This window comes from Diadema antillarum, unplaced genomic scaffold (genome assembly GCF_040938485.1).
Source record: "Diadema antillarum isolate AM-2024a unplaced genomic scaffold, OU_Dant_1.0 seq00002322_RagTag, whole genome shotgun sequence".
In the NCBI taxonomy this organism is placed as follows: Eukaryota; Metazoa; Echinodermata; class Echinoidea; order Diadematoida; family Diadematidae; genus Diadema; species Diadema antillarum.
In genome coordinates, this window is record NW_027272943.1 from 149,096 (window position 1) to 177,049 (window position 27,954).

Genomic DNA, 27,954 nt, shown 5'->3' on the forward strand with positions numbered 1-27,954 from the left:
TAAATTTGTGTCAGAAGAGGGCAGCAAATATTGACCAAGATGAGACAGCAACCAATGAAAAATAATGACAGTTATGATTTCAACAATATGTCTGAGCTAAAAATGAAGTAATCAAACACATTATGTGCTGGCAAACTTGTTCATGCAGCATTGCTGAAAATTATTCTCCCTTGTATCCAAGTCAATCCAGAAATGGGAGGGGGTGGGATTTCTAGAGTTATAAATATTGTAGGATAAGTGTTCTATTCCATTTTTTGTGTGGTGCTTGAGAAGGAGGTAAACTGCTTTTCTGATCACTTTTTGCTCTGGCGCCGATGCACCTGCTGTTATCTAGCCCCCGGGATAGAAAGTAAACACAGGGTCGTGGGGATGGGGTTCGGGCCAGCAGGACACCCTTAATGAAAAATCTGTTCAGATTGCTCCCCGAGTGTCAATTACATATTAGATTATTGACGAAGAGCAATAAAGAAAGAAAACCGACATTATGAGTCAATATCAATCGGCGTCGTGGAGAGAAAGAAATGGGGAGAGTGCTTCGCCGCAACGCACTTCAAGAAAATTAAACAGAGCGTGAACTGTGACTCGCAAAATATGTCCTGTAATCTTTTCCCGGGGAGAGGGGATAGTAAAGAATGATGGCAATGTACAAGAAAGCTTCGACTGTACTGCCACTGCAGATGGAGTGGAATGCCATTCAAGACCCACCATCACAAAACTGAATGTGTACGCATACTGTGATCATGAAAGCAAAAAGTAACCATTTTCTTCTGACTGTTTTTGCAGTTCTGCTGGGAGCCTGAAAGTGAGGCTATACTTGCAATCAAATGGATATATGCACCATGTGAGTTCCACGCTCAGAGATTTTCAGCTTCTATCGGCCTCCTCTAAATTGGCCTTCTCAATCTGACAGTACACTGTATGTATACATCACATAAGCTGCACTTAACCTAGCATGTCCATATAATTTTCTATCATTTTTTCATTTTTCTCTTTTTTCGGAGGGGGTGTGGGGAGCGGGAGGCACACTTCTCAATACCACTTGTATAATTTGATGCATTGTATTCAAGAGTATGCAGAAAAGTGCATGGCTTTGGGGTGCTCATTAGGTCAGGTAATTGATAGCCATCGAAACGACTAGACTCCCAGAAAGAGGGAATTGCCAACGATCCCATTTGAAAGTCCAAGTGGCCACTGATGAATGAGCAGACCTGAAGGACCCTGCGATGTCACGGGACTCCACCGCGCTTGTCACCCCTGCTCATAAAGAAGACGGCGAGCCAAATTGCTCCTTTCCAGGGCGCCAAAAGATGCGTTGAGCCGGCGGCCATGTACACAACCGGCAGGACGGATGGCCACCCCGTGCTTTCATCACGTCCCATAATCAGGGTCAGAAATCTCTGTGTAGTCTCCTTCATATCCACTACTCCTAACGCGTTGGTCCGCTCTTGCGAGAGGTGCCCGGTACCAGCAAATGTTCGTCGACTCGTGGTTCTGTCTCACAGAAAAGTGAATATCTCCCTTTATTTCTACATTCTCACTTACTGTTTGCCCGGGGCCAATCATGCATCACGCTGTACCCCGGGGTGCCATCATATTCCACGCTGCGACATTGTGTGGCGCCATCTTGTGGTTCGAAAGGTGTACAGTTAGATACCGCCATCAAGGCAGCCAAATTTCAGCAGTCAGCAATAATGAATGATCTCAATGCCAACCCTGTCATGCTATGACTTTTTTTTTCATCACAGTAACAATGATGACAATAACTAGACTTAGAAATCTGTCAAGAATGACAAATTAGGTGATCTGTTCAATTCGTGATTGGGGGCAATTGGAGAATGAGATGCAATTTTTGAGATGTTCATCAGAGGACAGTACTTCAAATTTGACATCTTGTGGAATATAACCTACAGGTTTTGCCCCATTTAAAATGTGCATTTTACAAAATCTCCACAAATAAAGCCTGAGTTTCAAATTGAACCCTATTTTCAGATATAACTGCAACATGCAATCAACAATCAATGGTCATGTGACAATAGCCAAGAGTACCAGCTACAACATATTGAAATCTGACAGAAATTTGGTCAAGGATAAGTGAGATACTGCTCAGTAAATAAAGTCATGTCAATTGGCATTTTAACTCCCCCCCCCCAAAAAAAAAAAACCACACAAAAAAACCACACACACAAAAAAAAAAACCAACAACAACATGATTGCTATAGGATAACATGTAAAATGGTCAAATTTTCCAAGGGATTTAGTATTTCATACTTTTCAAAACATGTTTTTACAATTTCAATCGTTAATTAAGAATGGCATCATATTAATCCCTACACTTGTCCCCTGATTTTGTCTTCCATGGATGGTAATGCACGGTGCAGTGCTACCGTTTGTGTGTGACACTGAGATCACTGGTGTAGTGTGTGTCATGAAAGCTAATGTTACAATGCTGCTGCACTGCTGAGCTCACTGTTGCACCACAATTTTCTTCCATAAGGCACTAAAAATTACTTTCATGGAATTTTTTTACATCCTGGGATACTATGCTGGAAGGTGAAAAAAATAATTTAACAAAATGGCAGATTTCTATTTGGTACCCCAGGGCACCCAAAACCACATCGAATTAACCCATTCCCTACGGGAACCTGTTGGCCTGTATATTAAGTCTATGGGGATTTCAGAATTCAGTATAAAATGGGTTAAGATTACTGTCAGGCCAGACATAGTAACTGATCACTTGTCTGTAAGAAGGGTGGGTGGTCCTTACCAGAATGCCCATTCAGGAAGAGTGTGCAATAGTCATTTTGTAATGCCCTGCTAAGTCTTAGGTTTGCACATGGCTGTTGTTGTTGTTTTTTTCCTGTACAGTACAATGCACACCCATGACGAGGCATCTTTGCCTGTTGAAAGGGTGAGTGGAGATGATCAGAAAAAAGATGGTGATGTATTAATGAAGCATTATTGCTCAACCACAATACTCTCAGCAGGATACAGCGCAGATAAGGACTGGTGAAAGATTTTTTAGCTGCGAGCTGGTGCATAAATAAATGAATGGTGAGTGGGCTCCAGCATCAATTTATGATCAGCTAGTTCTTGAGAAAGGTCTCTAACACACACACAAAAACAGGAATATATATGCACCCCCCCCCCCTGAAAAACATTTGGGTGGATGGATTGATGGATTGATGGATTAATGGGAGGATGGGAGATATGGAGAGACAGAAGGAAAGAAGTGAAAAACGAGTGAGTGAACTGAAGTGGTTGGTAGACAAGACAGATTGATGCATTGCAGAGTACTCAGTATTACAACAGCATGCAAGTATATGAATATGAGAGCTTGGTTAGATGAATGAATGGATGGATGAATAAATGGATGGATGGATGATGGATGGATAAAGGAATGAATGAAAGATGTTAAAAAAAAATTGAAGCAAGATCTATCAAGGAAATGTTTATGGTAGGGCAAACACAAGAAATATATCATGGCGGTGGCTTTGACACAATAAAAGGCAAAATACGGAGGCAGCGCGACCAAAACTGCAACAGGTCAAGATTTTATAATGACACACCTCTGTTAAAAAAAAAAGAAAAAAAAGGAAAGCTTCAAATCAGTCAAGGATACCCTATAAAATCAACAATTTTGTGTATAAAGATGGAACACGATGCCAACACCAACGGATACAGGTGGCTAGATTTTCAAATAACACACTAATTGAATTTTAATAAAATCCATCAAGAAACATAGCTCAGAGGGCACACACAAAACACTAACCAGAATATGATGTTTGACCCTGTAAAACATGGAATACAGGGGGTAGCATCATAAAAAAACCCAAACAAAACAAACAAACAATAAGGGTCTAAAGCTTCATCATGATGCATCTCAATACAAGCTATGAAGAAGATCAATTAAGAAATGAACAAGGAAAAGTAGAAATTACGCGGTGCGTAATATATGTCCCCGCCGGAAGTAGCATTTAGTAGCAAAATGTACAATATAGGTAAAAAATCAAGGTCAAAGGTCAAAGAAGTCAAAGGTCAAAATTCTGTGTAGAAGTTTTGAAGCTCTCACCTAGTGCCATCACATAAAGGAAACAGAATCGAAATCGGGTTAGAAATGGCGAAGGAGTAGCATTTTGTAGCCAATGTACAATATAGGTTAAAAATCAAGGTCAGAGGTCAAAGAAGTCAAAGGTCAAAATTCTGTGTAGAAGTTTTGAAGCCCTCACCTAGTGCCATCACATAAAGCAAACGGAAGTGAAATCGGGTTAGAAATGGCGAAGGAGTAGCATTTTGTAGCAAAATGAACAATACAGGTCAAAAATCAAGGTCAAAGGTCAAAGAAGTCAAAGGTCAAAATTCTGTGTAGAAGTTTTGAAGCCCTCACCTAGTGCAATCACATAAAGCAAACGGAATCGAAATCGGGTTAGAAATGGCGAAGGAGTAGCATTTTGTAGCAAAATGTACAATATAGGTAAAAAAATCAAGGTCAAAGGTCAAAGAAGTCAAAGGTCAAAATTCTGTGTAGAAGTTTTGAAGCCCTCACCTAGTGCCATCATATAAAGCAAACAGAATCGAAATCGGGTTAGAAATGGCGAAGGAGTAGCATTTTGTAGCAAAATGTACAATATAGGTCAAAAAATCAAGGTCAAAGGTCAAAGAAGTCAAAGGTCAAAATTCTGTGTAGAAGTTTTGAAGCCCTCATCTAGTGCCATCACATAAAGCAAACAGAATCGAAATCGGGTTAGAAATGGCGAAGGAGTAGCATTTTGTAGCAAAATGTACAATATAGGTCAAAGGTCAAGGTCAAAGGTCACAACTGAAATTCTGTGTAGAAGTTTCAAAGCTCCCATGTAGTGCTATCATATAAAGCGAACAGAATCAAAATTGGCTCATAAATGACAGAGAAGTAGCAAATTGAAGATTTTGATCACACACGGACGCACACACGGACACACGGACGGACGGACGGACGGACGGACGGACGGACGGACACACGGACACACACACGTACGGAGCCCGTTTCATAGTCCCCTGCTCGAACTCGTTCGGCGGGGACAATAAGTGAAAGAGACAATATAAACTGGCACTACACTTAACTATCATATGATTGGTAATCTTCAGTAGATGTAGAATTGTTCCCATAATCATCTGCATGGTTTATACAGCACTCTGGCTTTTAGCATTTGGTGATTTTGTACTTGTCACGTGAAACACAACCTGAACATTGAAAAGAAAGTTTTTTTTTTTTTTTCATTTCAAGGGTCTCTTTTACATATTGATATCTAATACCTAAGATGAAGAAAGGTAACTTCTATACTTTTAAGTACCCAAATTGATGAAAAAGATTATACATTGTAAATCAACATTTTGACATCACTCAACTCCCCTCAATCCCACCCAAAAAAAGATAAAAGAAAATTACATCCTGATATGACACACTCTGTATGAAAATAAAAATTAGTGAAATTTTGTAATACAAATCAAACGAGAGCTGCTCAACACCTATATCATACAGAGCTGCCAATTTGTCTTACTCTCTAAAAGAAAAAAAAAATCATAACTGTTCCTTGTGTCTGAATTTTCTCCCAAACTTTCATGATTTACTTTTCTGACTTTTCAGTTTTCATAAAAAGCAACATAATCGCATGATGGAATTTTCCCTTTAAAGTCCCTGCTACTTGCACCAGTACTGGCAGGGGGGGAAAAAAAAAAGGAAGAAGACAAAATTGCCCACAACACATCATTACCCTATTCACAATCCATAACTCAACAGCTACGGGGAAAACATTTGGTGGCAGCGGAATATAAACATTCATGAAGAGACTGATCAGTACAGGATGCAGTCTTGAGACGTGAGAGGGAAGACATTAATCACACCATCTCACTGGGCTGTTTAACCCCTTGAGTCCCAGAAACCAAATTTCAGATGGCTTGGTGCTGCATCTCTGTATTACAACATACAAATTAAGGGTTTGATCGCAAAACATGTTAAGTGCATTTCTACAGAAATTCTAAAGTAAGTCTATTATCAGATGGAGCAAAATAAAACCATTAAAATACCCAACTTGTTTAATAACAAGGAATACTCTTGATGTCATGATAAAAATATCCCATAGTTTCCTATTGTTTTCTTCTTCTTTTTTTTTAGCAGATTTAATCGCAAATATCTCAAACTGACAAGAATGGACTTATCTCATTTTGCAATGAAACACTTGAAATGTACTTTCCCTTGATAGTTTTTGGTTAAAACTACGGGCCGATGTGACTCAAAATAGTACTACTGGAGGCACAGAGGCCCATAGCTTTAATCAGAAACTCAAAATTAGGCAGAGTTTATTTGTTTTAGATTTTGGAGCAAAGTTTAAACAAAAGAAAGAACAAAATTTCAGGGCCTGGTACGAAGTAGGGTTATAAGACTGTGTCGGCACAAATATAGGACAACAGAAGATGACACGGTGTTGGGGGGGGGGGGGGGGACAGCAAGCTTGCTCTTGCTTGCAATGGAATCAACCTGCATAGAATGCAAGCACACAGCATTTACCGGGTGGGACGGAGCAAGAGAAATGGAAAAAGTGGGTTTATTGATGTCATGCAAGCGTGGCTACGGCAATGACTGAGAGGCACGGCAATGGCCCTTGCTGGGCTGACTCTTCATGCGCCGTTTCAATTTAGCTTTCTAGAGGGGCACAGCTGGTTTTTGATTTGGACCCATTCAACATTGATGTGCAAGGGACTACCATCTTGCATTTAGAAAAAAAAAAAAGAAGAAAGGAAGAAAAAGGCAGCTCTTCTTTGGCATAACCACACAATTCCCATTCCAGTTCACCCTGAAGATGGCATCAAATATCAAGACAGCATGTCTTCAATTTCAGGTAGGATCACGGGATCATTTAGCTGCATGATATCTTAATGCATTCTTTGATCATTTTTCTATTTCATATTGAAGTAAATGTATTCATCTATTTTGTTTTGTCATCAGTTCATGTAAGCTCATTTCAGAGAAGATTTTCCACAATGTTTTGCCAATAGAGTCCGCAGCTTTTAACCTTCACCACCCACATTGTCATATCAATAAGAAAAGCCTTCCTGACCTTTCTGGGTATAAGCCGCGATTCGAGACTCAATGTGAGAATTGAAAATACAAGAAGTCTTCTTACAACTATACAAAAGCGGCAAATTAGTAACAAATCCAGCACCGTATCATACAGTCCCCGGTCCCATCCAGTGTAGTACAGTATGTGGTATACACAGTGAATTTCTCCTCTCTCTCTCTCTCTCTCTCTCTCTCTCTCTCTCTCTCTGAATTCTTGTGGTTGGAAGAAATACAAGGTAATTTGCTGGCTGCTTCAAGAAAAACTCAGCTGTATCTTGATAGGAAAAAAAAAGATAACTTCTGCAAAACTAAATACATGGCCAAGCCAATATATGACAGCAGTGTGCATCATACAGTTGTGGTTTACACAGAATGAAGGACTGGAGTTGAGGAACACATAAATAATTATTGTTGTTGTTGTTGTTGTTGTTGTTGTTGTTGTTGTTGTTGTTGTTGTTGTTGTTGTTGTTGTTGTTGCCCTCTGTCTGCAACAGGTGTTCTCTATACATCATTTAAGTCATACTCTTGCACAATTCATTGTTGTCAAAGCATCGTTCCTCCTGGAGCCTTCTCTCAAAAAGTTTCACAAAGTTTCACAGCTTGCAGAAACAATCAGAGATGGACAGCCTTGGACAAATCTCAAATGCTCTCGTAAGCAGGTATATACTTTACTTTGCTATTCAAGCTCTTCTCAGTAAATGCCACAAATAGTCCCAAGAAAACTTCACTTTACTCACACATACACACAAAAGACCTGACCACAGAATGTCATGTGTACTAATATGCAATACAAGAGAGTAATGAATATATGCCATGATTAAGACAGATTTCTCTTGTCTATCAAAGTGGAGTTCATTCCATATTGTTCACATTATCTTCCACATACTGGACTGAGCAGTCTCGACATAGAAATAAACAAATTAATAAACTAAGGTGGTGCGGATATACATAATACACACATAGACATGGTAATTGACTATAAAAGATTTCAAGGAGATTCGTTTTTTAATGTCATATCTCAACGGTGACACATTTTGGAAAATGAGAACAGTTTTTTTATCATTCACAATAACCATCAAAGAACATATTGGTTTTACATGCATTATTTCCTCCAAGACCGAAGATTTAAAAAGAAAGAAAGACAAGATTATATCTTTTCAGCCTAGAGGTCAGCATGCTGAAAGAGAAAAAAAAATCAATGAAAATTATACTTTGGAGGTAGGGGCAAACATCCAATCCCTTCCCCCCCCCCCAAAAAAAAAAAGGGGGGGGGCAAGAAGGAAAAGTCATAAATGCATGTGACACTCATATAATAGAAATAGCAGTGCTTTCTTCTCTGTATCTCTCTTTTCCAATTGCACTCATGTTTGAAATTGAATATGATTTGCTTTTAAGTACGTTGGATGAGTATGTAATGTGAATGAATTTTATGGGGGGGGGGTAGGAGAACGGCGTACGGTAGTGTTGTCCCTACCTTGAACTCCGTGCTTTCATGGACGATGACCTCCAGCGTTCGAATTTCACCCAGTTGCGGCTTGCCCATGTCGGCGATGCGCTGCTCCTCCTCCGACATCAGTAGTTTGATCTTCTCGTCCTTCTCGCTGGTGATGGACTCATCGTCGCTTCCTGTGGATGGGAGGGGTGCGAGGAAGGTGAGAGGGGGATGGAGGGGAGAGACGGAAATGATGAACGTCAGTTGAGCAAACTTTCTGCAACAGGTGATTACTATTGGCAGAATAAATGTACATCCTGAGCCAAGTATAACACCAAGAAATGAAAGCACATGGTCAAGTCTTTATTGCAACTGATAGACAAATAATTGCCCGACATCCAACACAAATAAGCACTGAAGTAAATCAGTGTTTTTTTAGTAGCCATGATAAAAAAAAAAAAAATCATGGGCATACATACTTGGGCAGGATTTGAACCTATGACCTCCTGATCACTGGACAGACATCTCATCCACTAGACCACCAAGCTCCCAGCCGATAGCCTATATGTTGGTTCTAAATCCTTACAACATGCAGTGTGTACTGCATATTTATTTAAATTACTGAAATTCTTGCATCGATCAGTCAATCGGTTGCAATACAAACAACCCCACGCAAGAATTTCATTAATTTGAAATGGTCACGTTCTTGTTACAAGCATCACTTAAACTTCAGATTCTCTGCCAATGTGATTTAATCAGCCTGTGTATAGGCCTACTCTCCTTTTTGTGGTAATACAATATACATCACAGTGTGGAAGGTGAGGCATGTACTTTAAGTGCAACTCTGGGCCAGTCAAAAGTTTGTTCCACAAGAGAGAGTTAAATTTTATTAGCACAGCAGTGAAAATTTGATCAAAATCGGATAAGAATTATGGAAGTTATGAATCAGATTAGAATTAGGGAACTTATGAAATTGTGAAGTTTTGCTTGTTTTCACAAAAACAGTCCTTGAACAATCAATATGAATATGCAAATAGTGAGTTAATGGTGTCATCACCTCACACCTTGCCATATACTTTGTCCATAAAATCTTGAAATTTTCAAATTTTTGTTTGAACACGATTATTCCACAGTCTCAAATAATATTGTCTAACTAAGCATTATTTTGAAATCATCTGCATCTAGGAATAACATGATGTTGTACATTTCTATGGCAGAAAAATTGAACTTTTATCATATTTGTGTACATGATCAATGAAAAGATGCGAGGTGATGACATCATCAGCTCACTCATTTGCATATTCATATCAATTCTTCAAGAACTGTTTTGCAAAATTTAGTTAATCTTTCAACTTTCATAACTTCTTTACCTTTAATCCAGTTCTACACAAATTTTCACTCCGACTAACTTGTAGCTGGCACGGAATTCCAATTTAAGGCTTCCCCTTCTTGCATACATCAATGCCAGGTACCATTTTAGTTGGCTCAATGTTGTTGTTTTTCTTTGTTTTCTATTCCTGACTGAACATTCCATGGGATGAATTAACAAAAATATGCTTCCTATAGCTTTACAAGGACAACTGATAATGCTAGTGGAGTATAAGGTCAGTTTCATTGTCAGTACATCTTAATTAACCAACGAGCTGCACATATCATTTCTAGGCAAACTGGCACAAGCCTCAAAGACTTCAAGAGAAGAAAGGAGATGCACATTGTGACATATTTATCTATCTTTATACTGTATCATGCTGCTGAGTATTAGTTGCTTGGGCTAAGTTGAATCCAATGCTTTTCTTATTCAAATCGTTGTGGACGAGTCCCGGGTATACTCGGGCAGGTGTCTATGGGAAATGCATGTTGTAGCAAACTCAGTCCGTCCTCAACGGGTTAAAGTCCAGCATCCACAAATCACACAAGAGAGAAAGAAACTTTTAATGCACGTCTGTCGTCATTGAAGTTGATAGATATACATGGACACTTTGAGAAACGGAGGAACAAATTGCCCATGTCGCACTGGCCGAAACTCAGCCGACCGTCACACAGTGTCTGAAGCTGAAAGACTGTCTCGGCATATTTTCAAAGTGGTGCATTACCATATTCAGATCTTGTGAAGTAGATTATACTGCAAGGAGAAAAGACTGTGTGGGTTGGTCTCAGAGAGTCAGTAACGGTAATTGAAATCTTCAGTTTCCTCTCTGAGTATTTTTGGCAAGGTCTGATGTCTTGTTTCAAGTAAAGTGAGCAATCCTCCCTAAGAGCAGATCAAACAGAAAATTACAAAAAAAAAAAAAAATGCCCTAGAAGAAATGTATGTGCATGTGAGGACTGTGAACATCTTGGAAATAGGAGAAAAACCAACAACACTTAATTCAGAAGAGTAATCCCAAGTGATGGTTGACTATACAATTAGCCTGCCCCCCCAAAAAAAAAAAAAAATAATAAATAAATAAATAAAAAATAGATAAATAAATAAATAAAAAATAAAATAAAATAAAAAAAAATATGTACACTCTTTTGGGGTAACATTTAAAATCAAATCAAGTATATCTTTGTACATTTCCATGTACAAAAGTAGAGGAAGGGTATAAAGAATCTATCTTCAGAGAATTTGGCATGATTTTGTTCACAATAGCTGCTTGCAATTTCATCATATCCCTATCACCCTATCAAAGTTGCACCGATTCATGAAAACAAGAGAGATGTTTAACATGTTATCATTCTGTTCTTGAGTCTTAAATTTCATTGTAAATTGCTTATAAATATCATTGTCATTTTGACTTCTTAAGTTATGTTCAGATGGTGATTCTTAACTTTGAGGATGAGCTCTATGGTGCACCAAGTGTTGGACTGTCAGTATTGTTATGAAATCAGTCATTTTGTTGACATAATGGCCGTTTCATCACAAATCGACTGTGCAACACTTGGCACCCCATAGAGCTTATCCTCAAAGTAAGCTTATCCTCGAGGTTAACCCGCTGAGGACGGTTTGATTTTGCTACAACACGCATTTGCCATAGACGCCTGCCCGAGTATACTCGGGACTCGTCCTCAACAGGTTAAGGATCATCGTCTGAACATAACTATTCTCTCTTTATCAATGTCAACTCAAACACAGCATGAAATTCCTCTCTTAATATCCCAACTGCAGGTGCTATGCTGATATCATGGACGATAAAGAATACACGTAAGTTAAAACAAAGATGTGTTTTTACTCGAACACCTGACCGGCACAGGGGACAGACCAAATTACAATGCAGGATTCTCGTAAGATTACACCGACAGTTTTGGGCTTAAAGGAATCATGACATCAGCAAAGACACACACACCCAAGTTCACAACCTTAGTGAAGGACCTTTTTCCCATCCATAATTGATAGCTGCAGTGCCTTTCACTCACATGACTAGAGCTTGATGGAAGTTCATCACCCTACCAATATGTCATACTCTTCTTCAGTTCAGGTAAACACATATACGCAAACATTTGCAGTCACATTCACAGCAGCCCACCCCGACTGTTGACGGAGAGGAAGGCATCCAACTCTTGTGTATTGAAATATTGATCTCCAGCAGGAAAAACATTGCGCCTTTTGATTGATTTTATTGGAGCGATAGGAACGTCTAAACATCAGGCAAACAAATGCTTTTTTCCCCTCTTTCCCCAGTGGCGTGAATGATATTGAATTTGGTTTCATCCAGCAGGTGGCTGACTCTCTACAACTTCCTGCAGGTGTAGGGGTAATGCGAACAGAACAATGAGCGACAGATTTTATGTGGACTTCGCTGACTTGCGGAAACGGTTGCCATAGTGATGCTGGAAGGCAAGATGACATCCTGTGCACTTACCCCCCCCCCCCCAAAAAAAAAAAAAAAAAAAAAAAATGAAAGAAAAAAAGAATCAAATGCTCTCAGAGGGCATCCATAAATTGTTGAGGGACATCTAAAATCAGCATTCGCCAACAATTCAACGTGCTGGAACAGAATAGTCAAGTGTATCTGAGGGCTCATCGCTTCTGTGGAAAACCCCCCTGCCCCGTCACTTCCTGTTTATTCAATTCAGCAGCGACGACAGAACAAGCCATCCACATGTAATATGGCTGTCTGTTGTGATGACAACGCCAATTTACAGAAAGAGAAATAATGCTACAGACAAATAGTCTTTGACGTAGCTTGCCTGCGATGTCGGGACAGTCAATGGCCACTCTTTCACGTTGACACAGTGGGACGAAAGTACTGTGGTCACAGTCTGGGAAGTTTCCTGTTGTGATACTGAAATGACCAGCCTCCTGGTCATTTCATACACCACATCACCATTCATAGCAGTAAGTGTGCCAAGTGTATGCTTGCATTCACCAGGTACAATGCGACGACTTAATTTCCATGAGGCTTGAAAATGTGCACTTTGGCTGACCTCGGATGACATAGGAGCTTTCGCTCTTCAGTGTAAGACCTGCTTTTAAGAGTCTTTGTATACCGGTAGTCATTTCTGTTTTTTTTTCCCTGTCCTAAATTGGTATCCTCCATATTTCATCCTTGGTGTTCCCTCATTCATTTCGTTGAGTAAGGATAACCCATGTTTCGATGAGTCATGCACATTATTCCAATACTGAGAATGTCCTTCTTCAGACTTTGGCATTATAAATCCATAAAACTGTACCTTTGAGTTTTTGCTGTTTTGTGATGCAAGGTCACAACTAATATGGCATTCCATGGGAGAAAACAGAGCTTTTGATACGAGGCATGATGGACAGGCTCCTATATGTGGGGCACATCTGAGCCAAGGATTCAAACACCCAGTATGTATTTTATAATGCATAATAAATTGAAAAATAAAATGTAGGTCAAAACTTTGTACAACTGCAGCGACAGAGTGCTTCTACAAATTAATCTCCTCAAACCAATTCCACTAATGAATAATATCATATAAACTGAGCAGAATGATTGCCATAATAAATATCTACGAAACCAGCAAGATCTCTTCCTAGTAAGAACACCTTCTTGTACTCTGATAGCAACACAACATGCAAATCAGCCAAAGTTTCCATGAAGGAGCAAATCAATCACGCAGTCTGTACGCAGGAAGATACTAGTTTTACATAATTGCATCTTAACATGAAAATTGAAGAAGCCGACACATAGTCGCTTTCCAGCTAACACCACGAGGCAGCCTCCTGAGCCACTATCCCTTCCCCTATGATGATGCCATGTCCTCTTGGGATTAATATCAACATGTGACTTACTTCCAAGCTCATTCCTAATCAACGTTGCCGATGCCGCAGATTACAGAGCTCGGTGGGAGGGACCGACTTTACCTTCTTGTTTTTTCCCTGAGAACTTTATTCATTTCCCGTAAGTAATGACTCACATCGCTCATCTCATGTGCATGCTCTATTAAAGTGTACACGCCTTCATCCAGCAGGGAATACATGGTCTGCACGACCTGATGCTCCATGCATATAGGAGGAAACAGACAGATGGAGAGAACGTGCAGACAAGGGAGAGACAGAAGAAAAAATAAAGAAAAAATAAAGAAGAGATAAGGAGATTTTACTGTCACACATCACAGACAACAAAATACACACACAAAAAAAGGAGAAGAACGACTGATATGGCAGAGAGCAGGAAATAATGGAATGGAATGGGGCATGAAAAAAGAAAGATGGAAGGAGTATTAACCCGTTGAGGATGAGTCCCGAGTACTGTAAAAGTGGAAATTTTCGCGGTGTTGAAATTTTCGCGCTTTTCGCGCAACCAGAAACTAAAAGCACACAAACATTTTTGCGTGCTATATGTTCCAGTAGTTGAGGTCTTGATTCCGCGTAATTAAAAACACACGAAACTCTTCTTACCCTGCTGAGCACGAAAAATTAGTCACACGAAAATATCCACTTTTACAGTATACTCAGGCAAGTGTCTATGGGAAATGCGTGTTGTAGCAAAATCAAACCGTCCTCAACGGGTTAACAGAGATAGGGAGACAGCAAAAGGGGAATGAAAGATACAAAGGCAGGGCAGATGATTATAGGTCACATGACTGGGTTGAAGGCTGTAGACTTCCATTTATGTATTGTAGAGGATGGGACGTCATATTGGAGTGAACCATGTTAAAATTTCAGTTAGAAGGATATACATGTACCTGTACATTCCAGGTGGGGGGATACTTTTTGTTGAACTGTCTCTGTTTTCTGTAAATGTTTGAAAGACAAATTCTTTCCTTAGAGGAATATAGATACTATTTGATAAGTCATGGCTGTTTGAATCCCAGTGCCCCATCTCATATGGCATTCTTACAGGTCATTCAAGCGATCATATTGGTCAAGTTACAAAGAAGTCTTTTGTGTGTGACCCTCCATTTGCTGTGTCCAGTAATACCCCAAACAATTTTGTTTTTTGAAAGATGTGCCAAAAGGAAGCAGTGAATAGAGTAGAGTCTTAGGGATGTTCCTTTTGGGAAATGTTTGTTTGCGATTCCCTTGTATCTGAATAAGAGCAAAATTCCGACATCTCACATTCTCAAGCTGCAAAGAATAAAAGAAATGATAACATGACTTTGAACAAATGACTGCGTTACACATCAACAATGGAAGTTGGTTATCTGAAGGTACAGGGAGCCTCTTTCTCTTCAGCTTCCAGACATGTAAGTGAGTACTAACACCTCTAGGTGTGATCAGATGTTCATTCTTCTGATTAGTTCTCTCTGCAGTTTAATTGTCATCCCACCATACCCCCAGTGGCAGCAACCACAGACCGGTCCAACTTTGATCTCTTCACTCATCACTTCTCTTCCCTTAAGTGAAGATGCATTTTGCACAACTCATGCGTCTGTGTCTACCCCTGCCGATGTACTCCATGAACAGTCCTCGTGACAAGTTTAGGCGTGGGGCACTCAAGCATGTATGCCTATTAACCCACTCACTGCCACGGGTGACCTCTTTATATACATTGTTAATGGCTATTTTAGTTGGAGGTCCTCAGAGGGGTCACCCTTCCTGCGACGTAATTTCCATTCGTTCATACTTACGAGGTTTATAGCACATTGCTTGAATGATGACAGCCTGTGATGGATCAAAACTGTCATCATTTTTTAGTCTGGTACTGTACGAGCTGAAATTTTTGCGGTGGTTTTATTTTCGCGAATTTCGCGAATCGCCTTTGAACCACGAAAATAACAACATGCGAAAATAACAACGCGCAAATAGTTATGTTCAGTTAGACCATCGCAACCGCGAAATTAACAACACGCGCAAATGTTCTCCAAGTAGCAATTCGCGAAAATATCTGTACGCGAAAATTTCAGCTCGTACAGTATCATTTTCTCTGTCTAATACAGAAAAAAAAAAATGCATATATATGATCTACTCAACATCACCACATTCAACGAATATTATTACTATTATTTATTTATTTTTTTTTTTTGGGGGGGGGTTGCACCTTCATCCTTTTGAACTCCTCTTGTGTTTTAAAGTGAAAGCCTTTATCTGACACTGGTGGTCCCTGAACCACTGATTCAGTCTAGCTGTCCCAGACTTCTCTCCCTATCAATCCCTGAGTGTTGTACACACCTTCTGTGTTTGATGCAGTGACAATCTCAGCTCAGTCCTCCACCATGTCATCTTCACTTCTCCATCATTCCCACTCCGCATTCCCGCACCCCTTTTCTCAACCTTGCATTTACAGCGGGACGTCCGCATCCGTAATCTATCATCAATTTCAAAATGTCTCACGCTCGTGTTGATACGATGCCAGTCTACATTCCCAGCAACTTCTTCTATCTGTGCTCTAAATACCTCCCATTTCAGTTGTCACCTTTTCACTCACTTTAACAATCCACTGCCATACAAAACACCATGACAATGTTTCTGTTCTCGTAATGCTAACATCCACCAATGTCCCTTTATGTTTCCTCCTCCATGCTCAGTTTCTCCTTAAAACTTCATTTAAAAAAAAAACCCTTCACTGCCTCTTCCATCATTCTCTTTTACCTCGACCTTTTACGACTTTCCTTCCACAAAGAGTCCACTACAATCCATTTGAAAATGCATGCTCTTCCTCATCTTTCAACATCCATTATGTTTAGCATTTATTACCAGCCCACACCCTCCTCAGTGGTTCCCACTCTCCTTTCTCCTATATATTAAAAGCCCAGCCTCACGTAAACTGCGACAAGTCCACAGTGACCCGCATCTCCATAATCCATCGTTGCCATGGCGATCTCATCCCGTATCAATTCCCCCCACACCCACCCGTTCTCCGCCCCTTCTCCTCCCTTCTCCACCCCTGTGGCTGCAGCTAGCTCCCTCTGAAGGATCTACGGACTGCACGTTTGCATATACAACTGTATACCATGACAGAGGAAGAGGGCGTGGGCACGCTCTGATAGTCTCCTGACTTCTACATCGAGAAGAGGGCACTTTGCCGCTGGGTTTGCCACATAAAAAAATCTGTCATGCGGAGATGCATGCACTCCTGTTGCGACAGGGCTCCGAGGGGGGAACCGGGCATTTGAAGACACTGGGGGCACGTTGCAACATGCACTGTTCACATTTTAGCCTTTTTCACCTCCACGGAGTGATGATGAAAACAAGTTTGCACAGATGAACATTGGTGTGGACAATTTATCATAAAAGTGCTTATTTCTTGAGCATTAATCAGTTCTAAAATATTGTCTGTTTTTTAAAACTTACATTAGGGCCTACCATATTCGGAGTAGGTGTGTGCATATGCGAATTTCATTCATCAGAGTCAGAGAACTTCTAAAACTGGATTATCCTTCAATCTCCTGCATTTCATGCCATTCAATGTTGCTTTACATTGCATTGCACTGGATATATGATTTTTTTTTTTTTTTTTTTTTGGTTACACAATAAACCTTTTATACTGCACCAGGATTTCAAAGCATGCCATTCAAATTGATTGAATAGAGAGGAGTGAAAGTATGGATCATATTAGATCCCCCGAAGATATGCTGCAATTTTCAAATTTCCATCTCTCATCTGACACGTCATTCGGGAGCCACTGACTCAAAGTTGAGTGATTCATATCTTTATCAGATGACTCAACATTCATTCAGCCATTCTGTCTACTTGAATCACAATCTATGTAAGTATGTGAGGGCTGGGACAACATTGCCTTTGCTGCTGATGTTGTTGATGCTTCAAAAAACAAACCCTCTTCATTTAGCAAATTTGCACAGGACAGTGTTCTTACTTAACCCGTTGAGGACAAGTCCCGAGTATACTCGGGCAGGCGTCTATGGGAAATGCGTGTTGTAGCAAAATCAAACCGTCCTCAATGGGTTAATGTCTCACGTGCATTGTACTAGCTCACCAATGAGGACAGTAACAAGTTGGGGTAACAGGAAAGCTTGTAGATATGAGGATGACCTTTGAACTTTTCACGCTTGCTCGTCTCCTTGGATAAGGCAATGTTGGCAGCATGTTATCAGACTGTACTTTTCAACACTCTGGGCCATTTGAGCAGAAAATGTGGTGTAATATGCCGTGTTAATCCTCCTGGGTTTGTGCATGCAGAGCTATCAGAATGCCCTACAATTGTTCCCCCCCCCCATTCCTTTTTTCCTTTTTAAATGTATAAAATAATGAAAAAGTGGTGCCATAGAAATAACTTTCAGTTGGGTTGAGCATTGTTTTCAGAAGGTAGAAATAGCACGCATTTACTTCATGCCAGATGTGACATTCATTCCGATAACATTGCTTCTGCTTTGAAAATGCACATACACACACATAAACAGACACATACACATACACACACACACACACACACACACACACACACACACACACACACACACACATATAAACACACACAAACACAAACATACAAACACACTTTAAGTGTATACACACACATATTGACAAATACCCACAAGAGTAACTGAATGATGGTGAGACGGACGAAAGCTTAGGTGTAGACAGAGTTCTCAGCTGTTATAGCTGCAGGACTCCTTCTCATTCTGGGTCAGCGTGCTAATCTTAGTTGTTAGATCGAGAGGAGCCGCATTCGCTGCAAAATCCGAGCCCGCAACCAGACCTAACCCATCCCGCGAGGCTGCCACTACGACTCATCTCCCCCAAATGACGCAACAGTCTGCGCAGCTAACGAATGCCTGCCGGTCCAAAAGTAAACGATTGGCCTTCTCGGTTGGCACGCTATCAGTGTTGGCTACAAGGGATGGCAAGCAGAACAGACACAGACAGACAGACAGACAGATGAACGGATGGACAGACAGACAGAAAAGGCAGACACACAGATAGAGAGATGGCAAGGGGAAGAAAAGGGTTGCATTTCTTCATTGATGGTGTGTATCTTGATGGTGTGTATCTCGATTGTTGAAGGAGTGGGAAAAACAACTTGGGGGACTGTTAGCAAAGAGAACACCACTTGTCTTGGTCCTTGAAAAGTGTTTGATTAACTGGGGCTTCTCAGGGTGCTTCTTTGTTTCTAAACCCCTGGAATACACACTTCAGGGCAAGCTTTTATTAAAGGGTACCAAGAATATTTACATTGAGAGGATTAATTCAATGAGAATATGGTTGTAAATATTACAATATCTCAAAATGCACACATATATACCTGCCCAGTGATAGCAAATATGAAAACCAGTCCAATCAACAACAGCACTCACGTGTCCCAACATCTGTTGCCCATTTCTCTTTGAAAAAAATAAGAAACAGACACAGGCTCAGCATACCACCAATCTGTGAATAACACAACTATTAGGTCAAAATATTTGACAGATCCAAAATCTCTAAAGTCAAAGGTGTTCAAGAATACATTTGTATATTAAAAAAAAGGAAATGGCAGTTCACAACAGCAAACTCCACTTCTTGAATATCAGGTCTGGCATCACACTGCCTATCTTTATCTTAACCCATTGAGGATGGACTGATTTTGCGACAACACCCATTTCCCATAGATACTGCCTGAGTATACTTGGGACTCGTCCTCAATGAGTTAATGACAGAGAGGGAGATACAAGCATCATTGAGTGTTTTTTAGCAGTGGGGTAAAGATCTAGAAATTATGGAAAAATTTCAGTCGTACTTTGCATTCATCAATGTGAGCACAAACACCCTCAAAAAGTTGAAATGAGATTCATCCATGTTTTGTGTCATATTTTCAAGAGTATGCCAGTTAATTTAGAAGACGTATTAAACGTGACACGGAGCAGACCCAAAACAAATATGGGCAGAACTGTCCTTGTGAGAGCCACTGGGGCGTGTTATACATGTCTGCAGCACAAGTTGATGAGCCATGTCTGTGTGTAAGCAGTATGTTCCATATTTCTTTTCCTTCACGATGTACAAGTTTCAAACAAGCATCGAACGCACCCATGCTGTTCCCCATCATGACGATACTCCATGAGGAATAGCGCAGGGACTTCATCGTAGCGTCCCAAGCACCAGCGGCACGGCTCATGGCGCCCGAACTCACTCAGATCCACAGCCCAAAATCAGTATCGACACCGCGCACAAATAGGCTGCCGATCGGTATTGAAAGGCTTCGTCATCAGAGCTCGCAGGGTATCAGCTGATATACAATCCAAAATTTACAATGACGTAGCTGATTGAAGGTATCAGCAGTAGAAATCCAAAAATACATGAAAGATGAAATGACTGATGCATTGATGTATTTGAATGCACATTCTTATTCGTACAAGAAAAGATAAGAAATGTTTTTGTCCACTTCAGTATCAAGCAGGGGAAGTTTGGTGATATGCTGTTTGGGTAAATTACCCAATTTTTCAGTCTAGCTGGAATGTGGAGCTATCACTAAAAGGAGATCTTTGTTTGAAAAGTGTATTCACATCTAAGCCTGATGTGATGGGTTTGTTCGTGCATGCGACTGTGTATATGCGAGTATGTACTCTGTATGTGTGAATACAAAAGGCAAAAACCCATGATTAAAAGTCATTCTATTCCATTAGAGTTTACTCATAATCTTATTAATAATGCCTAGTGGCTGAAGTTACCAACCAATGCACAAATACCAGCCCTTCCACCCCCTCCCTAGAAAAAAAAAAATGAAAAAAAAAAAACAACAACAACAACCCAGCAATGTGGGTTTGTGGATTTCTCCCTTTCCAATGTAACTATCTTCAGATTTTCCAATCAAACACCATCATACAGCTAATGACTAATGGGCATGGGTTATATTTCTTTCATGATAACTTCAAAAAGGTAGTTAGCAAGGTAACCGCGACCCTGGGAAGACTTGTTACCTTCTGCCTGGTCATTCAACTCTGTCCCATTCCCTCCACACAAAAGGAAGTTTGCCATTCACCTTAGCGACTTACGATGCACACTTCCCTGACCATCACAGGCCCATCCGCAGAAGGTGCTGTCTTACACAAACACCAAGATCACATGATCACACATCCAGAACTTCCCACTCATTCTTGCATGACCTAGAAAAACCACCAGACGCTGTCGCTGGATTGAGGGCGTCGGCATGAAGTCCAGTCTTCAACGCATGCACAGAAGGTCTCCAGGCCAATTTCGCATCAGAGATCATGACAAAACATTCACACCAGAAACTTTCCGTCATCTCGTCTCTCTCAGAGTCTGCCTCGGGAGTCTTTGACTATTGAAGCGATTGATGCAAGGGATGGTAGTATCACAGCTGAATATGACTAGCACACCTGATAATCACTATTATCAGCAGCAACAGCAGCAGCTGTGAACTAATTGAAAAGTAAACCAGACATCTTACTTCCAGCCTTTAATTTGCTTCTTTGTTGGTATTTGTGGACATTCCTCATACCAAAGTTGTGATTTTTCACACTTTGGAAATGCAGTCCTGATTAAAGACAATGAGAGTCACTAGTATTATATGTTTTTTTTTTTCCATTTTTAGCAGAGCTAATAATAGCAAGAGTTTTGGAAGAAGTGTCATTTTGGCACTGCCAGTTATCCAGGTGTGCATGTGTCAGACGGAACTGTGTAAAACCTATGGTAGGTATGAGGACTCGTCTGGCGGGTAAACTTCCTGTCTGAAAGCTTGGCAGCAAAACTTGAATTATTCAGGGCTTTAGCAGCACGGTGTGAAGCTCCTCCACCAAAGCCACAGCTGTTCTCAGAGTGGTTATTTCATGGACTAGATCAGGTCCAGAAGCCAATCAGACCCACTCGGTAACTACTTATAGAAATTAAACAATGATCAGAAAGAGACCCCCCCCCCCAAAAAAAAAAAAAAAAAGTAATTAAAACATAAAAGAAAGAGGAGCTGTTTGGGTCTCTGCAGATTTTCACTTCATTTCAATCATGGTGGTAATATGTTATTTGTGACAGACATACACACACAATTTATCCAGGGCCTTTATCAAAAGTATAATCTGGATGCTACAATAAATGAAATATTTGCACAGATGTTGTAAATAAGGTTGGAGTCTTTACCTGAGCAGCACTCTGGAGCAAAATATTTAAAACATTTTGAGATTCAGGGAATGCTGCTGGAACCTAGGGTAATGCTGGTAAAAAACTTGCAGCCCACAACTAGGGTTCCCCCCTACCACCACCACCACTCTTACAAACTGTAATCCCCTGTTATACAAAACTGATGATTCCTGCTAAGTTTGGTCAAAATGGAGCCACCTGTTTGAAAGGAGATGAAAATATACAAAATCATGAACAACTAGATGGAGATGTTTGGGTCACAACCCAATGGCACAAACTATAATCTCTTCCCTCCATTGATAATTCCGGCAAAATTTGAAACATTCATTCAATGATTCCTCACCAGTCTTGTAAACAAATCAATCCAATTTAAAAAATTAAATTGTAAAAAGTTATAAAGAATTACCTAATTTTGCATACTTGGGGCCCCATCTGGGGTACTGTATGCCACCATTGGTACAAACTATGATCTGCTACCCCCATTTCATGATTCCTACCAAGTTTGGTCCAAATCCAGCTACCAGATTTCAAGTGGGCTGTTGATTCACATCATTTATATTTCTGGTGGTGCAAAACAAATATATATCCACAAAAACAACAATTACTGCAGCCACTTGATATCTTGAATTATTTGTTTGGCGTTTCTTTCCTCTTTCTCCTTACATTTTTGCATGGGTTTGAAGAAAAAGGAAAACAGCTGACTATTAAACCCTTAGTGTGTTTTGTAGGTGACACAACATTTGCTCCTGCAACAATTGCTCTGGTCTTATTTTCTCAAAGGACTTAGGGTTAGGGTTAAGGTTGTGATAAGGTTTTAGGTTTACTTTGATGAGAGCATTAGGATTATGGTTAGGGATATGTTTTGGGGAAGAATTTATATATGGCTTAGCGTGCAGATACTGTATAAGCTGTTACTTTCATAAGGGTTTAATTTTCACGTATTTCGCAAATCACCATGGACAGCCAATTTATCAACACATGAAAATGTCGCCCATGCGCTGATGTAACAGTGCATTTCCAACAGCTTCATGTCAATTCCACAAAACAACATCTCATGAAAATATCTGTGACCTCATAATTTGCAAAAATATCTGTATGCGAAGATCAAAAGCTTATACAGTATTTCATGGGAGCAATTGTCGCAGGAGCAAACGTCACGGAACCGCTTTGTATGCTGATTGGCATGTCCGATGGAGTGCCTTCTTCACAGATTAGCACGAATTTTTGGAAACTAATTGCCTATGGTGTCACCACAGTCTCCCTGTGGGACAGGCACACTGCTACGTGTGACTAGGCTTGCTAACTTTATAAAATGTCAAGTTTGGAAGGATAAACTGAATGCTGATGAGAGTGCAGGGAAGTTATAGCTACCCTTTGATAGGTGCCTGGACACAGAAAGGATTAATGACAGAGCACCATCATTGGTGTGGTAAGAAGTTACGAATGAAAATTGTAACCATTAAAACAATCTGGCCCGAATTCATGAAGGTGGTACAAATGAAACCATGGTTTAAGCCATGGACAAAAACCATAAAGCGCCAAGTGTCGCATGGAATATTTCCATACGAAATCAGTCTTTTCGTCGATGAAATGATTATTTTGTAACAACATGACAACATTTTATAACTAAATGAATATTTCGTCCACGAAATGGTAATATTGTTCACGAAACGGTCATTTTGTTGATGATATGACCAATTTCGTAACGAAATATTCCATGCGACACTTGGCGCTCCATGGTTTTTGTCCATGGTTTAAACCATGGTTTCATTTGTACCACCTTCGTGAATTCGGGCCTCTGTGTTTTAAAATCTGATATCAAGCACTGCTAACAGGAGCCAGCTTTCAGTTAACAAAAAAAAATGTCATATCTGTCATATTTCTTCCCTCACATGCATCTGTGCACAGATACTGGGCATGTAAATAGTAGAATATTTTGTATATATACATTTCAGGGACATTCAAACAGGTATTCATAATTCACATATTCTTCTGTGTTTTGGCCACAGAACATTGAGTACTTTGCAAGGAACATCTACAACATTGCATTTTGGAGAGTAAAAATGATTATGTAAATGTATCAAACATACTGCCTGATTCTAGTATTTTGTGCTAAAAAGGGGGTGGCAGGCTTGATGACAGCCCAATTCAGGAAACCTGACTGTCTGTCACTTGTGCACAAATGCGCATGCACTCTGCACTCATAGAAAATTAAAAGACTCCTGGGCCCTGTTGCATAAAACCCTTACCGTTGGACTTACCACTCCTTTCTAGCGGTAAGTCTTCAAATCAGCGGTAAAATTTATAATCCTTGATGCTGATTGGCTGTGATGCCTAATTTTGACGGTAGTTACCATTGAAATTCAATGGTAAGTTTTATGCAACGGGCCCCAGGAGTACATTGTGTTTTTTTTTTTTTCAGTTTGACCCATACATGACTTGTTCCTAAATTTTGCACTTTCTCGCAGTCAGATGCCGTCCTGTAATGAAATCACAGTCCTAGGTATCCAATACCAGCATCCCTTTTGTTTTTGTTGGTTGGTTTCTTAGCAAGAAGGTGTGTCCATTATCAAATAGATTTTTCAGTAGTTGCTCTTTTCTCATTCATTTCACCTTCAAGTCCCAGACCCTTAAAAAAAAAAATCACACCTTCATGATAGCACACAATGGCCAGTTTACAGCCACTGAAACTCATCTCTTACTGACACCCGCCCAGAAGTGTGACTGGCAACCAGTAAAAGCTTTTAAAGTCAGGATGCAGTGGAGGAGAAAGTGAATTCAAGTGCATTATTTGTGTGTGAAAGAGAGATGGATAGAAAGAATACGGAGAATATATGCCACCTTGGGAGTTTCAATGCCCTGTGTGCATTTTGTATATTAGCTTGTTTCTAGAGTCCCAGAGGCAATGTGTAATTCATTTGAAATGCAAAATCTTCCATGAGATCTATAGTGTCAACTTGTGTCTTATTCCCACTGAAAAAAACAACAACATTAAAAGATATGTCTGTAAGGTAACTTATATGTCAATCTTTGCTGCTATGTTACTCTAATATGTAGTTTATCATTCTCTGCACTATATCAATTTGTTATATATTATATTTTTCATTTGTTTTAGTTCCTCATTGTCATATGGTTAGGAGGTGTTCTCTGGCAATTTAAACTTGCACAATAACCTCCTTCTCCTCCCCTACTCCTCCTCCTCCTCCCCTCCTCCCTTTTTCCTGGCATTGCTATCATTTGATATAATGTTCTTCAAATAAGCACAAGTGTGTTGCTTGTATCAAATAATGTCTGAAGAAGATTACACCAGACTGGAAAGAAACACTGACAGGTTTGTTGGAGGAACATCTATAAGGATGACGTTTTGGCTGAGAATGGGCCGACAGCAAGAGGGACGGATCTTACCTCCAGCCTATTTCTTGTTTTTGTTTTGTTTGTTCCCGATAACTTCGTCACTTACTTGAACTTTCTCTCATCTATCTCCTTGCCCATCACGTCTCAAGTACTTTACCAGACTGCCTCACACACAAAGACAATATAACTTCTTCTTTTTTTTTCATGGCTTGATGTCTCAGACACTCGCGTCATATCACCAGCCTCGGTAATAACATGGGGGAAAAAATTCAAAACATGAAGGGGGAGTTAGAGGATCACAACCCTTTATCATCCAATTTCATGAAAACGGCTCATACAATATCCGCTCTGTAAGCCCAAATATCTCGCTCCAATATTGCTCACAAGCTCCCCTCCCACTCTGCCCCCCCCCCCTCCTTCCCTCTCTCTCCCATCAACAATGTTATTCATATTTCTGGCTTTTCCTCTCTTTTTCTCCATTACAAGCACATACACATACATATCCCTAGGCACACACACACACACACACACACACACACACACACACACACACATGTTTAGCCTTGATGGCATTTACCCATCTACCCTTGCCCCAGTTCCACATCCAACAATCTCTTCCATCCTGTAACACTAATGCCATACACTCCAGTGTAATCACAACATATTTGCAGGTAATCAAACTTTATGACACAAAGCAGCATGGCTAAATGAAAACAGCACTCGCCTAGGTGTGACTCCTTTGGGTGCGATTGTGTGTGTTTGTGTGTGTGGAGGGGGGGGGGGTGGTGATGGGATAAGATAGGGTTTGGGCACTCTAACATACCAAATAATACAGGATCAACAAATCTCTATTTTCTACCTTCATATTAACTGACTGTGGTAAAACAATGCATACAGTAAAGGTCAGGGGAGTTGTGTAAAGTGCAGGAATTGCTGGATGACTGACCCCCCCCCCCCCAAAAAAAAAAAAGATTATGAGACATTCTAGCAGATACTAGATCAAGTATTGAGTCTCGACTTGTGAACACATAAACAGATAGACAACACACACAGAACACACACACACATATAAACACACACACATGCACACACACACACACAAACACACACACAGAAAATTAACGAATGCCGGGCCTAATACTGTTACTAACAAGGGCCCCTCGCGTGAATAACACGTTTTGCAAATCCACCCACGGTTCCGCCTCAACGGACGAAAGCCACATTGGATGCACGGCTCTGCCCGAGCACACGATTACACACAAACTTTGCTGACAGCAGCTGGCCCTATTCGTACATTAATGCCCTACTGGATGTTTGCGCGCCAACTCACCGCTTGCCTTTAAAATTCCTGGCAGCAATTATGCAAATGACCATCATTCAACGCAATTCATTATCATTATCTCTGAGGCCGGGCAAATACAGGAGTTATGAAATGGTCCCGGCTTTCGGTGGGGCACCGGGATTGATTTTGTGGATCAATGGGAAGGCAAGAATGCTTTTAGTGGCAGCATGGGGCATATACATGTAGAATCAATTTGGGTATGTGTTTTGTTGAAATTACAACTGCACTATCTCCTTCCGCATCTCTCTCTCTCTCTCACACACACTCATCTCCCCTCTATTACTATCTATCCTCTCTCCCTTTCTCTCTCTCTTTATATACATTACCCATACATGTTTTTATATATCTTTCTCTCTGTATCTATCTATCTCTCTTTCTTTTTTTATATCTCTCTCCGCTTTCTCTCATATCATCTTTCTGCTTCAACTCAAATTCTTCTGCAGTAAAGCCTTTTACACGAAGGCACATCTGCCAAACTGAATGTACCACTCAACCACAGAATACATTTGTTTTAAAGCATTTATTTGAGTTCTTGGGAGATCAGTTTCCACTGTCTGCAACAACAATGACAAGGGCGGTGAGTTGGCTCTGTCGGCAGCGCATCTGCCTCCCAATCCAAATGACTCGGGTTGATTACCGAGTATAACTGAGCAATGCGTTAGAATCATACCGTCCTCTCTAGTCATGGTCAAAACACTCTGTCCCTCGGATAGGACATAAAATGGAGGTCAAGTGTGTAAGAGTCACAACTCATGCACATTAAAGCCCCACTTCATTCATTCATCACAAAGGGCAGGGTGCATAGCCCAGTGAAGTGGTCCACCTCACATCAAACTGGACTCCCATGGAAGACTAGCTAGTGCAGCTAAATATGGGCTATCCAGCCATCTTCTTAGATGGGTATGAAATACTGTATACGCTATATATATCGCGGGGGTTTTATTTTCGCGAATTTCGCGAGTCGGGAGCTATTCGCGAAATTAACAACACGCGAAAATATTACCTTCCAAAATGAATTCCTTGCCTTGATGATACGAACATTTCAGTACTAGAATACCATGTCACGGCTTACCGAACAGACCATACTGGCTAAGCTTGTTTACGCACGTCCACGTCTACTATACGAATACTGTAGAGAGCCAATCCATTATCGCAAGGGGACCACTCGTCAGAAATCTAGCGCGATGGACTTAACCGCTTCAAAAATGTTGAATTCTAACTTACTAGTTCGCAGAGTTTGGCAAGTCTTTTTCATGCAGTGTATAACTAGTATCATTCTTATATGCTAGTAAGTTGAAAATTCACACTTTCTTTACCACTTC

The 27,954-nt window shown here is 40.4% G+C and overlaps 1 protein-coding gene across 1 annotated transcript in view; it reads right to left on the minus strand.

Annotated features, from left to right (window-relative positions):
- The window catches only part of LOC139714578 (sodium/calcium exchanger 1-like), a 78,354-nt gene that overhangs the window by 27,898 nt on the left and 22,502 nt on the right, over positions 1-27,954 (minus strand). Inside the window, exon 2 of the mRNA XM_071626268.1 lies at positions 8,568-8,719. Within this exon, the coding sequence (XP_071482369.1) occupies positions 8,568-8,666 (99 nt within the window). The 5' untranslated portion in view covers positions 8,667-8,719. The remainder of the gene's footprint in view (positions 1-8,567; positions 8,720-27,954) is intronic.